This window comes from Oculina patagonica, unplaced genomic scaffold (assembly GCF_052425735.1).
Source record: "Oculina patagonica isolate OP01 unplaced genomic scaffold, crgOcupat unplaced117, whole genome shotgun sequence".
NCBI lineage: Eukaryota > Metazoa > Cnidaria > Anthozoa > Scleractinia > Oculinidae > Oculina > Oculina patagonica.
The window spans coordinates 1-14,662 of NW_027557161.1; the positions used below are offsets into that span (position 1 = coordinate 1).

Sequence of the window (14,662 nt, forward strand, 5' to 3'; positions counted from 1 at the left end):
TTCTTTCCTTTTAATATGCATCCACCGCTTTTAAAGTTAGAGCCAACTTGTGAGTTCCCTTGTACAGCAGTGATAAATCAATCAGAGCCACATAAGCAGTGCTTCTTCAAAGACTGAGCAACTGTGTACGGGAATCATTCTATAAGTAAAATGGGATGAAACTGCAAGCCAACGAGATTTCTAGCACGGTAGAAAATGCCATATAGGCAGTCTCACACTGTTGTCCTGAAAAAAAAAAACTATACTTATTTAATTCATCTTACCCTTTAACCATAGTTCTCTTTTTCATAAAATGGACTATAAAATCAAACAACACGATGTATAATTTTAATTTGTCTTTCTCATTAGAAATGTGCAATAGAGTCAAAGAACTTCTGACATCTCGAATAAATGAAATCTTGAAAAGCCTCGGTCCACCAAATCCATTGATGGAGGAGGTCACGCGTCACGCACTCTTCTGTCGTGACCACACCCACTCGTTTCAGGGCCGCGCAGATATTTTGCAAGCTATCCACAATTACGTTAGTGGCCCCGATCCCACGATGCCTTTAGTGATTCATGGAGAATCTGGAGTTGGTAAGACGTCACTGATGGCAAAGGTTGTCATGGAGATACAAGAAAAGAACAAGGAAAGAAATCTCGCCATAATGTATCGGTTCTGTGGAACTACACCGGATTCGTCCACTGGTAGGATTACGTTTAATTTTCTCTTGTGACCGTTTCAGAGCTTAAGGACTTAGCTCATTATCAAACAGAATTTCAAAAAGGTGAATAAACGTACCGCCGAAACGAATTTAATAAAGATGATATTTCTTGAACGACCCCCCTAAAGAAGGCAGCATTGCCGAAACGTCGGAAAAAGTATTTTTACTACAGCGTAGTATTATTTTGTCATCATGACATTTCTAGTGTTAGCCTTTCGTTGAAGCAAAATGAAGGATTGCGGGGTGTGTGTGCTTTTATACTGGAGTATGGAGTTATCAGTTATGTTACTGAAGTAAGCGCGGAAACGGATGGATCATTCATAAATCAAGTAATCAGCCAGTCAGTTAGTCAATCAATCAGTCAATCAATCAATCAATCAATCAATCAAGAAGCTTCTTTCCATCGGGAAACTAAAGTAATCAACAGCTTTAACTTGTCTATATAGTCAGATGAGTCACAAAACACAGGAAACCAATAAACATCAGGGGTTGGTTCAATTCTCTTTCAGGTCGAGCCCTAACCGAGAGTTTCTGCAAACAACTCAAACTTGTGTATAACATTAGCGACGACGTTCCCGAGGACTACAAAACTTTATGCGAGGTTTTTCCTGCATTCATGGCCCACGCTTCTGAAGAAAGGCCGCTGTGCATAGTGATCGACTCTCTGGATCAGTTGACTGACGAGGACGGCGCAAGGCGCTTCTTGGAATGGCTTCCACGCAAGCTCCCCGCGCATGCGTGCGTAATAGTGTCTACCCTGCCAGTGGAGGGTGGGTGCATGCAGCGTTTAAAAACGTTTGGAATTCCAGCTGCACAGTTTTTACAGGTAGAGAGTTCAATAATTCGTTAATTTTTTTATCCACACTATTTTTGTTTAATAATTCAGTTTGAATTTCTAAAATAAACGTTTATTATTTTGATTTCAGGTTACGCGGCTCGACATGCATGATGGACCTGCTATCCTAGATGCTTGGCTAAAATCAGTCAACAGAACGCTGACCCCTGATCAGCGGGCCCTTATTTTAGAGGCTTTTAACCGCTGCCCACTGCCCCTGTACTTGCAATTGCTGTTTAACAAATGCCGCGCTTGGCCTTCATTCAAGTAAGAGCGGATTTTAAGGTTAATGATAATGATAGTTATGTATTTATATAGCGCATTTTCCATATGTGTTTGTTACTACTCACAACGGCCAGACCACAACACCGTAACCTTCTTGTCCTACTCTTTGCGAATAGTGTGTGGGTTCTTCAACGTCCCCTGCTATAAGACTGAGGATACAGGGGGCGGGGCCTACGGTTTATCGTCCCTATCCGAGAAGACTAGAATGTCGAACCATTTGCAGATGTAATTACAAAGGCGGCACACTATCTTCAGTTATTTTAAGACCCTGAGTGCTGCAGAATACTTTCAGAAATGTTGAATTCGTTTTTTTAATAAGCCTATGATAATAATTTATTGCTGAGGGAATTGTTTTAAGAGGGAATTTGTAACTGCCGTTGAAAGTAAACACATTTGTTCTAATGACCAAACAGCCAAAAGGCTTCTCTTAGAATAATGTTCCATACACCTTGTTATTATAATTAAATTTCTCTTATAAACAGGAAAACCGCTGACATCATTCTTCAACCTGACGTCACCGGAATGATACACTCTCTGTACCAGGACCTTGAAAAGTATCACGGTGAAATGTTCGTGGGAAGAGTCCTGGGTTTGCTGGCCGCAGGGACTGATGGGATGAATTCAGACGACATCCTTAATCTTTTGAGTTGTGACGAGGAACTTTTACAGGACGTGCTTGTCTGGCATCAGCCACCTAAACGACGCTTGCCACCGCTACTGCTAGCTCGTCTAAAGCACGACCTTGGGCCTTTCTTAGTGGAGAGGGGTGCGTACGGTGTGTCATTGCTGGCGCTCTACCACAGGTATGCCTTCATCCTAAATCCTGAATAACTGTGAATAGAAGTTAATTATTTCTGTGCTTTGTTCATGAAAAAAAAAACGCCGAACGCCTCTACAACTGGGTTGTAACGGATCATTAAAAGGTTAAAGGTTCTGTTTACTTATTTATTGGGTAAAAGACAATCGTGAAAACTAAACTTAAGCATGTATTTAACAAAGCCTCATACAACGTACTCGAGTTTGATATCTGCTCACGTTCTTGCCAGTCTCTCGTGCTTTGTTCTTGTTCTTGTGGAGTGTGTTGCAAAACCTCTTAACACCTAGCTACAGAAAATGGTTCTGTGGGATATCCTGCGAAGTACTAGCTTCCGAGCTATCCTCTGAAATGATAATAGTTGACTAGCACTTGGCTTACTTTATCATTTTAAGACATAAGACTAAGACTTTATTACACCTTCATTTTTTAGGCAATTCTTAGAAGTAGCAAGAGAAAGATATTTCAAGGGTTATCATCGCAAAGAAACTCACAGCAACATTGCTAAGTACTTCTCCGGGGAGTATCACGAAAAATATGGAAATGAACGCGCCATTCCTGCCCAACCCCACGCCTACTCAACGGTCGCGCTTAACCTTAGAAAACTGGACCGGCTTCCCGTGGCTCTTTTAGAGGCACACGACTTTAACGGGCTGCGAAGTACTCTGGGAGATTTGAAGTTTGTACAGGCAAAGTGCATGGCGGGAATGGGATATGAGCTACTGGCCGAGACTACTAAAGCAGTGGGTTGTTCTGTCAGTGAGGATGCTGATCCCGAGGTAAAGCTTTATAGTTTGATGTATTATGAAAGTTTGTGGTTTTATAGCTTAGAAGGTCTTGTTTTGCTAAGAACAATTCTCTCTTCGATAGTCGAACGATAAGTGAAAGCTGGGAGAACTGCTCTCGCATTCATTTTTCACGCTTCTTCTTTGACGAAATAGAGGAAGTGCTCGAGGTCTGCTCTTTAACAAAAATGCCTATTTAGACGGTCAGTAAGATTGTATGAAAAGTGTAAACGACTCTTTCCATAAATCAATCAATAATCAATAAAATTTATTTACCCTCGGAGCTGACGGGGGCTGGCTAGGCCCCTAGCAAAACATATGCTAATATGCCGAGAAAATAAATTACAAATGTAAAAATATATACAGAACGAAAAATTCATTAAAAAATAAGTATTAAATTAAATTAAAATTAAAAAGGGACTATCTAGCTGCGCACAGCATTACGAAAGGCCTGTAGTGTAGCAATTGTTCTTACTCGGTCTGGCAGTTGATTCCAGGCGTTCGCCGCCCAGTATCTTACAGACTTCAGTCCATACTTGGTCGTATTGACCTTAGGTAAGACAATCTTATTAATGCCTCTCAAGTTCTTGATATTGTCCCTGACACAGAAGAGGTCCTTAAGATACACAGGTGCTAAGTTGTTAAGGCATTTGAATATTATAATAAGTGTATCTTGAATGCGACGTTCACTTAATGTGTAGCCTATGCGGCTGCACAGAGAAGCGGAGCTAGAAGACCTGCCCTTATAGATGTAACGTAGGGCTCTTTCGTGAAGTTTCTCTAGTTTATCGCTGTCTGATTTTAGACAATTATGCCATATCGAAGAGCAATAAGTAAAATAAGACATCACAAAGGAATTATACAGGCATAGCTTGGAAGAGGAAGACAAAACATTTCGTAATCTACAAATAACGTCAAGTTGTTTTCCTGCTTTCTTAATAATTTTAGAAACGTGCGTGCTAAAGTTTAACGCGTCGTCTATAACGACTCCTAACAGCTCAACCTCATACACACGAGGAATAATTTCTCCGTCTGCATATAAAGATATGTGAGCACGATTGTTGCTAGAGAGAACAAGCGCCTTGCACTTCTCAGGGTTGAGAGTCATCTTGTTATCTCTGAACCACTTACAGGCTACGGCAAGTTCTTTGTTAAGGACGTATTCGACCTTAGCTGGGTCAACATCAGAGTAGTAGATCTGGTTATCGTCGGCGTAATTCGATAGTTCTGCCTCCTCGATGAAGTAGAAAAAGTCATTAAGAAAAATGTTAAATAGTAGGGGCCCTAAAACGGACCCCTGTGGAACTCCCCTTGATATTACTGACACATCCGATGTAACATTTCCAATCCGGACACGCTGCCTGCGATCGTGTAAGTAGCTCCTCAGTACGTTTAAGCTGTGAGGAGAAATTCCATAGGCTGCAAGCTTTGCTAATAGTAGATCGTGAGGGATAATATCGAATGCCTTACTCAGATCCATTACTACAGTCCCCACCACGCACTTCTTGTCCAGCGCCCGTCTCCAGTGAAAGCTAAAGGACAGTTGTTTTCTAATAGTTCAAGATATAGTTCAAGATATCAGAAACAGCATTCATTCAGAAGCCAGGTTAGCTTTCGCCCTATTCCCCTTGGAATTTTTATGGCACTGTTTTTCAACTTCGGTTTTGAAAGGGGCTTACAGCCGAATTAAAGTCCAACGCTGAACATGAGAGTTAAAACCCGATATGGTAAATAAGAACAGAAGTACTGAGCTACGTACTGAGCTACGAAGCTAACTGAATAAAACAATAAGCAAACAGAATAAAGCATCTTAAAAAGCACTCCTCAAGAGGTTTTCGTAACTTTTTTGTTAAACAATTTCCTTCATAATTGTTTTTTGGCGAATTTTTAATTTTGCATACAGGTCACCAAAGATCTTCAAGATATTTTGGGATTTCTACGCAGTGAGGTGCATATCTTGAGCGGGTCTCCGATCCTGACATACCAACAGGCCGCCACCTACCCACAGCATGAGTTGATGGCAAAAGAAGCAGAGCGGCTGCGTCAAACCTTTGATCAACCTGACCCAAACAATATCCCTGCCCCAGAGGGATGGGTGGAATGGGTGAACAAGCCCAAGGTCCCCGAAGCCTTCGAGCTTGAGCTCAGTGGTCACTCTAAGAGCGTACTTTCCACGTGCTTTGCGAAGGACAACAGGACGTTGTTGTCTGGATCAGCAGATGGGACAATCCGAGTTTGGGACAGTCAAACCGGGGAGCTGCATGCCCAGCTTGAAGATCATCAGGGACCTGTCACGTGTGTCCGGCTGTCACCGGATGGTGTTATGATGGCATCTGCCTCTGCGGACAAGACTATTCGGTTGTGGAAATTTCCAGACAATGAAGCTATTAGGTTAGTTATTATCTCCATCGACTGTTGTGTATTTCTAAGATGTTAACTTCCCTGTAGTTAGTAAATATAACCTGTCTCTAATGCTCTGACAAAGAAATGGTGCGTAATATATTACCTATACTGATGTAATAAGCAAGTTCAAGACGATCGATACCCTTTGTTTAAATTACCTATTTCTGAGCAAGGACCTGAAGCACTGCTTTTATTGTTTTTGTTACTGACAGAAAGATACAAATAATAAGTAATCCAATTGATTAATCAGAATGTTTGTCATCTTTGTAGAGTGCTCGAGGATCACGAAGATCGAGTAACGTGCATCGCCTTCTTCAAAAATGGGGACAAATTGCTTTCGTCTTCTAAAGACAAGTCCCTCAAAATCTGGGATCTAAACAGTGGTCAGAGCCTGGCAACACTTCTGGGACATAAAAGTTTCCCTATATCTTGTGCCTTGTCGCCGCTGGATGACTCAGTTGGTGCCTCGTGCGGAGATAATCTGGAACTCTTCATATGGGACCTTAACGAACGCTCCATCAGACTGACCTTGGAGGGACATCAGCGAGACGATAACCCAAATTTCCCTGATAAAGACACCCTTGAGGGCCTACGAGATCTGGACTACAAATCCCTGATTTGGTCAGTGTGCTTCTCTCCCGATGGAAAATACCTCGCTTCCGCATGCGTCGACAGTGACGTTTTCTTATGGGACGTTAAAAGTGGTGCGAAGATTTGGACGTTTAATCTCCCCAACGACGCATCCACGGTGGCCTTTGCTCGAACTGAACACGGAACGCGTTTGGCTGCTGGCTCTTCGGCTCATCACACTGTCACCCTCTTTGACGCAACCTTTGATGATGTCGGTGGTGAACGCGTCAGTAGTAGTTCCAGGACCCTGGCTTTACTCGGCGGTCACTCCGACTGGGTGATCGATGTGGCATTCAATGAAGACGCTAGCCGATTGGCGTCTGCAGCTTGTGACAAAACCGTGCGTGTGTGGGACGCAACTGCTGCGGAAAAACTGCGTGAGGCGCGTTTTCATTCTGAACGTTGCTGGAGCGTGGCGTATTCTGACGATGGGAAATGGCTGGCGTCTGCCTCAGATGACTTTAAGGTTAGGAACAATCTATGAGTGGTGCTATCCACAGCTTTATATTTTCCTTTTATACGGTTTTGAATGGTATTTGAGATTTAATTTCAAAACAGCATTTAGGGTGGTTCTTAGACTATATAAGAACAGTTATAATAAATATTCGGTTACAAAATAAGGTACTTTTTAAGAAATGAAGGATCATCGCAGTAATGTACTCAACTTAAGCAGTTGAGAAAAGCAAGCCTAAAAAAATTCAGGCTTGAACGGGAATCGAACCCATGACCTCTGCGATTCTAGTGCAGGTCACTAACCAACTGAGCTATCAAGCCAACTGGGAGCTGGTCACTTGTGAGTTCGTAATATACCCGTAGATGGAGAAGATATGAAATGAATATATGAAATTCATATATTCATATAAAGACATATTTGCGGACCAAAAGAAAACGTTAAAAAAAACTTGGAGGAAATCGTAGATAAACATGAGAAATGATTTGTCATTTTAGATAGTCATGTCCTTCCAACATTCTGGCTTATTTGTGAGAAATATTCACATGTATTCATTTAAGCGTTAAATACATTAGAAATTAAAACTGTTCTAAAGGATCCAACAAATATTGCAAATTACGTTTGGTACAACAATCACCTGATTGACTCTGAGAATGCAAGAGTAATTGCTAAATTGACTACAACACACGGACAACTCTTTTAAGAGTTGACATACTGCCATGACAACTTAAGCATATAATTACACAAAGCTGTTAGTCCCCGACAATTAATACTTGCTTCTCTTAAAGTAAAGAACATTACTACACGGCCGTGACTACCTTATTCTCACTAATTTTCGCGAGTACTAATTTTCGCGATTTTCGCGATTTCAAAATAATCGCGACATTTAGAACGCGCGAAAAAAAAAATTGCGCGAAATTTGAAAACGCAAAAATTAATACCATATTTTATTTCAAAACAATAAAATTTTAAACGTTTGGAGCTGCAACTATCTACCTTTAAAACATCTTTCCGTCTTGTTTTCGAGCTTGTAAATTGGTTCAAAATCTCTTTTACAGTCAACAAAGTCCCCGTTTGCAGGCTCCTTGTAGTTACATTGAGCCAGACCTTGGTGTATTTCCAGTGGTTCCTTACTCTTTGACGACTGAGCCATAAAACACTGACAAAATCGCGAAATTTAATACACTTTTCCTCTAATTTTTCTTGCAATCGCGAAAATTTATACTCGCGAAATTCGGCTCTCGAATTTTCGCGAAATTAAGTACGCGCGAAAATTAGCAAGAATAAGGTAGATTTTAACCCAAATTAAAAAAATATATATATACGCTTAGTAAAGAAAATAATCTTCAGTTTTTTTTCTCAAGAAATACCTTATAAAAATGTATACGAAAGTTTTTCGAAGATTCTAGATTTCCAAATTTTCTAGAGGACATGCCCCCAGAACTTCCTAGCAAGATCTTGCCTCGTTTATGCCAAAGGTCTGATTACGACCCTGTACTAACTGACTAGCATTTTAATATTTTTTAATTAGGATTCTCTCGTTTTTATTACTTTCTTTTCAAATATTTATTCTGTCATATTTTCACACGTTTTCTTTTCTTTCTTTGTTTGACCGTATATATATTCTTACATTCGCGCCATTTCCAGCATTGTCGTTAAAGGCTGCGGACTGGAAGCCAAATGCCAGGCTTTTTCTAACATCTTTCTTTTCAGCCAGAGAGCGTTCTATAAGATTTAATTGTTTAACCCTGTTGACCCGTTGATTTTCATTAGGTTTGTGTTTGGAACATGGACACGTTTGAGGTTTCCCGGATCTACGAGGGACACGAACAGAAAAGGACATTTTCCTGTGGAGTTCGCGCCTGCACTTTCTCGCGAGACTCGACCCAGGTCGCCAGCGGTGGAGACGAGCTCAAAATCCGCATCTGGTCGCGAGAAACTGGTAAGGACAACATTGTGCTGGATTGTGGCAAGTCCATGCTCCCGTGGTGCCTGCGATTCTCCTTGGATGACAAGCGGTTGGTCTCTGTGGGCGAGTTTACAAATGGTGCAATCGTCTGGGATTTAGAAACTCAGAGCATGATGTTGACTTTGGGAGGGCACGAGCGTTTTTGCCAGTACACTGAATTTTCCTCCTCAGGGAAGTTCATTCTTACCAGTTCCATAGACAACACAGCCCGAATATGGGACGGAGAGAGCTACAATCACGTGACCACTGTGACGCAGCCTGATTGGGTGACCTGTGCAACATTTTCGCACAACGAGCAGTTGCTAGCCACGTGTTCAAAAGATCAGTCGGTGCGCCTGTGGAACACCAGTACTTGGAAGCAGCTATGCGAGATGAAAGGTCACGAATCCGAGATCAGGATGGTGAGTTTTTCGCCCGATGACAAGTTTTTGGCGAGCGGAGCCTTGGACCAAACGATTCGCATCTGGGACTGCGATACCCATCAGCAGATTCAAGTATTCTACGCAGCGTCGGGGATCTGGGGTTTAGCCTGGCATCCGAACAAACACGATTTGCTTACGGCAGGAGATGCAGTGGGGTACCTGTACTTCCTAAAAATTTATAATCGACGAGAAGGAAACGCTTTGAAAGAATAAAAACTAAAACAAGTGAAGCTATGCCAACTGTGAATTTTATTCAGTTAACTCTAAGCAGTGAAATGTGGTGTTATTGCAAAACGATTTTTCAACTGTTTACAAGATATATAAATGATTGTTAATGGGTTTATAAGTCGTTAAACCTAGTCAAGCCTTTTACATGTCCAGAAATTAGAAATTTTTGGACATCGGTAGAGTAGATGAGGCAATGTTTGCGGCTGCGTTTTACATAAATGACAAGTTTCAGAGTCGCATAAATTCATACGAAAAAGCGAATACCTGGTAGGAAGTATATTATGGATGATTTTATATTGAAAGATTTGAAGCTTTGTTTCGATCGTAATTGCAAAAGGGAAGTTGTAAACATTTTTTAGGCTTTCTTGGGAGAAACCATACCGTAGAAGTCTTTGTTCAGCAGTTGGAGGTTGGAAGTAATGATCCGTAATAGCTGCATAAACAGAACGGGTGTTAATAATATTGCGTAAAGGGGATTCTTGCGACGCATTTTCGTTTTCAAATTGGTCTTTTGCTGCTTTGATTTCGCATCTCCAGCTTGGTGGAATTGCGTTTATTAGACCATAATAAGTTGTGAACGGGATTTTCAGCTGAAAAGTTTGTTGAAATGTGGTATGCGATAAGAAACCAAAATCATCATCAAGCAAGTCGCTAATAAAGGTAATGCCGCTTTGGTGCCATTGTTTTAAATAGATCATGTGTTTGTTTATTAAGATGTTTTTATTATTCCATATAATTTCATTTTGCCGTTTAATATTGTCTTCTGAGATAATATGTTTGTTTTCCTGCCAATGCTTTAATATCACTTGGTAAAAGGGTGGTGCATTGTTTAGATCAAGTTGCCTTGAATTGTATCTGCAGTTTAATAGGAAAGAAAGGCCGCCATGTTGCCTAAAGAAATGTTCAATGAGAATTTTCCAGGAGGAGGAAGAGTTTTGGTGTATCCTGTTAATCCATGAGATTTTTAAAGCGGTTTCCATTACCTTAAAGTCAATCATTTTTAGGCCGCCTTTGTTTTTTTGTCCTATGACTGTAGTTTTCTTTATTTTGGGAGGTTTACCTTCCCAAATAAAATTAAAAATCATGTTGTTGATCGTGTCAGGCAAGTCCTTTGGTAAACTGAGGTTAGAGCTGTTGAAAATTAATTTGGATAAGGCTAGAGTTTTAACGATATTTATTCTGCCAATTAAAGTCAGTTTCCTATTTTTCCAAATATTCAAAACTTTTTCCATACTTCGCAACTTTTCGTCGAAGTTAAGCTTATCCGCTTTTGTGGTGTCGTAGGAAAAGAAGACGCCTAAAGCGCAGATCGGGTCGACGGGCCATTTAAAATTGAAAGGTGTATCACATCTATTTTTCCATTTGCCGAGCCACATAGCTTCGGTTTTGGTGGAATTGACTTCTAGGCCGGAGACAACCTTAAATTGGTTTAGCAGTTCGAGTAAATGGGGAACAGATTCTGTATCGCTAAGAAAGACTGTGGTGTCATCTGCATACATGGTGGTTTTTATTTCATGGTTTCTTATTGTAATTCCTTTAATAAGATCGTGATTTTTGATGGCTCTTGCGAGAAGATCAAGACCAATAACAAAAAGAAGGCCTGATATTGGACAGCCTTGTCTCACTCCACGAGTTAAAGAAAAGAAGTGAGAAGCGTGACCATTGTTGAGAATACAGCTAGAAATATTTGAATATACAGTCTTGAACCATTGTAGGAAATCGGGCCCAAAGTTAAAGAGTGTGAGAGCCTTCTCCAGGTAGTTCCACTCAATTGTGTCGAAGGCTTTCCGGAAATCGACAAAAACGGCGATGCCAGGCGAATTTTCTTTATCCAAATGGAACATCAAATCTTGGATCAATCTGATATTTTCTCCAATGTATCGCCCTTTCACATAACCGGTTTGGTCGGGATTTATTATTTTAGGTAATACCTTTTCTAAACGATTAGCCAAAACTTTAGTGAGAATTTTGTAATCAACGTTTAAAAGAGATATTGGTCTTAGGTTCTCAAGGATGGTTTTGTCTTTATTTTTTTTTGGGAATAAGCGAAATTATACCTCGTCGTTGGGATATCGACAAGAAACCGTTAAGAAAAGCATAATTAAAACTTTCAACAATTAGAGATTTAAGCTCAGGCCAGAAAAATTTTAAAAATTCAGTCGACAGACCATCGGTACCCGGAGTTTTGGCTGCTGCAAATTCTTTGAGTGCTTTGAAAGCCTCATTTTCTGTAATCAAACCTTCACATAGAGCCTGTTCATGATCCGATAAAGCTGAGATGTTGCTGGGATTAAAGAAAACGCCCTCTTCCGGTTTCTTAACATTTTCCGCGTGTTGCGAGGTATATAGCGATTTATAAAATTTACTTTGTTCTTCTAAAATGTCAAACTGGTTAGTTATGACAGAATCGTTCGGTAGCTTCAGTTTAGAGACTAACTTTCTGGAGTGGTTTCTTTTTTCAAGGTTTAAAAAATATTTGTTGTTGCGTTCTCCTTGTTCATGCCATCTTGCGCGACTCCTGATGATGGTGCCGCGAGTTTTAAGTGCCATTATTTTTTCTAGACGAGCTCGAGTAGAATTAAGTTCACAAATTATTGGCCTGTTGTTTCTATTCTTTTCGGCTTTTGTAAATAATTCGTTGATTTTCTTTTGGAGGAAAACTTCTTCATCTCGTCTTCTTCTTGCTTTGATTTTTGAAAATTTGACAGTAAAACCTCTTATTTCCATTTTGACAAGATCCCATTTTAGGCCTAAGTCTTCAACGTCTCGGTACTTTTCTATGAAGTTTGTTAAGTTTTTGCGCAAGTCAGAAACGTATTGCTTATCTTCAAGAAGGGAAGAGTTAAATTTCCAAAAGCCAGGTCCCTTTTGTTGTTTCAACTCTTCGCTTAATAGATGTAATTGTATCGCAGAATGGTCTGTATTTGGAGCGTACAAAATATCACATTTGATTGTAGTGCTACTAAGCTCTTTCGATATTAGAAAGTAATCTAGGCGACACTGGACCTTAAAAGACTTGTTTCTCCATGTAAATTGTTTTGCAGTCGGATTTAAGGAGCGCCAAATGTCACACAAACTGTAAAGGTGACATAAATTATCGATTTCTTTAATGACGGATTGTTTTTTTGAAGTAGGATTCCCTCCTTCTTTGTCACTTGGTGAAAGAGCGCAGTTAAAATCACCACCAATAATAAATTTCTCTTGCGCGAACTTGCTGAGAGATTTTTGAATCTCCTTAAAAAAGAGAACTTGTTGGTTAGTGTCGTTTGGAGCGTAAACATTGGTTAAAACGATTTGACAATCATCAAGAGTGATCTTTGTGCTAAGAAACCTTCCGTTTTTATCTCGGACTACCTCGTCAATTTGGCAATCTAATTTGGGGTTAAATAGGATCATTACTCCTCTGCTGTGATATGTTCCGTGATTAAAAAGAACTTTTCCGCCCCATTCTGTTTCCCAGATTTTAGCGGTTTCGTTGGAGCTGTACGTTTCCTGAAGAAAGATAACATCCTTATTTTGTTTGTGAAGCCACCTAAAGATGGAGCGTCTTTTTATCGATTTATTTAGCCCTCTTACATTAAGAGAGAGACATTTCAGGTTTAGTGTGAATATTCCAAAGAAAAAGTAACAATGGCATCTTTTGAAGACCAGAAAACATGATGTACCTTTGACAACATTCCTCTTGGGGATTTGTAGATAGGAAAAGTAGGTTGATTCGTCATAGTTGTTGAATGGTTATAAATTTGCAAAGGTGTAAGAAAGAAATTAGCATTTTCAGATGGTATTTGATGAATCTGGTAGAATTTGCATAAGGTGGAAGCAGTATATGATATACAAACAAAACTAAAAAGCCAAAGAACAAAAACATTGAAACAACTATTACCACGAGAAATAATTTTAAGTAAAATAAAATAGGCTCTAAAGGCCTGAACGCAAATTCGGTAATCGGTGTGCGTGTTGGTCATCAAGGAATAATATTTTATAGACAAAATCTAGCGGTGCTCCGCACAGGAAAAAAAGGTCTACTTTTTAAATAGGAACCAAACAAATAAATAAGTAGATAAGTGTTACGAAGGTTCGCTTCGTGAAAGTTAGTACTTACTCGACCGTTGTTTCGTATGTAAAGTCTGTCGCCGAAGCGTTTATATCCGGTGATTCTTCGTCATGTTCCGCGTCTTGATCTTCTTGTTCGGCGTTTAGCCAGCGGGCAGGGATGTTGAAATGAAAGTAGGCTTTTCCGTTGACAATAAGTTTGTCTCCGTTTACATGCGCTTTGTTTCTTGGATCTCTTCTCGCTCTCTTCATAGCCGGGACTAGGACATCTTTTCTCAAATCTTGGACGCGCTTCGGAAGATCTTCTCCGAGATTTACATGAGAGTTTTTGAGGTTTCGTCGTAGCTTCCAGACTTTGTCTCTGTCGGCACGGCATGTGAAGCGGGCAATTAAGGGCCTTGTTCGACCTCTGCTGCGTTTTCCTAAACGGTGAACACCGCAGAACATAACTGACTGTACTTCTGACGGATCCATTTTGAGATCTTTAATGAGAACTTGTTTAACCAACGCTTTGCAGTTTTCCTCCTGTCGCTCGGGTATTTTGTAGAATATCAAATTCCATCTGCGACTATAGATTTCTTGCTTAATTATGTCGTTGTCGTGTGCAGCTTGTTCGCGTTCGCACTCGTTAATGCGTTCGAAAACCTCTTCGTGTTCCCTCTGTGTGAATTGGAGAGACTCTCCAAGCTCTGTTGATGTGGTTTTAATATTCTTAATTTCTTCTTTGGCCAGTATTAATTCTTTCTCCAGATGAGCGATACGTGCCTCGCGGTGTTTCGCCTCCTCCTCAATTTTTGTAACTCTGGTGATGATGCGTTGAAATTCCGACACCGTCAGTTCAACAATGGCGTCGCTGTCTTCGTTGTCTTCAGTTGAGCTCACTCTGAGCCTTTTCTTCTCACTCTTGTTTTTCTCAGTTTTTGGGTCCACTGGGTCGGGCATGCTTTAACGCAACAAGCCAGCAAATAAAATGGTCGAAAAAGTTGGTAGTTCCTTAGTTAATTTTGAAATAAAGTGCTAATTTTGCGGAGCACTTGATAAAGCGTGTGTTCAGAACCGCGGCATCACGTGACCCCGCCTTTT

The 14,662-nt window shown here is 40.4% G+C and overlaps 1 protein-coding gene across 1 annotated transcript; it reads left to right on the top strand.

The window, feature by feature from the left end:
* The first annotated feature begins 352 nt into the window (after nt 1-352).
* Nucleotides 353-11,282, top strand: LOC144639665 (telomerase protein component 1-like). The gene is made up of 8 exons (XM_078498948.1): nt 353-687; nt 1,214-1,530; nt 1,631-1,806; nt 2,307-2,627; nt 3,072-3,417; nt 5,327-5,814; nt 6,097-6,922; nt 8,681-11,282. Exons 1-8 carry the CDS (start codon nt 429-431, stop codon nt 9,509-9,511), a joined length of 3,564 nt encoding a protein of 1,187 aa, XP_078355074.1. The 5' UTR covers nt 353-428; the 3' UTR covers nt 9,512-11,282.
* The last annotated feature ends 3,380 nt before the right edge of the window (nt 11,283-14,662 follow it).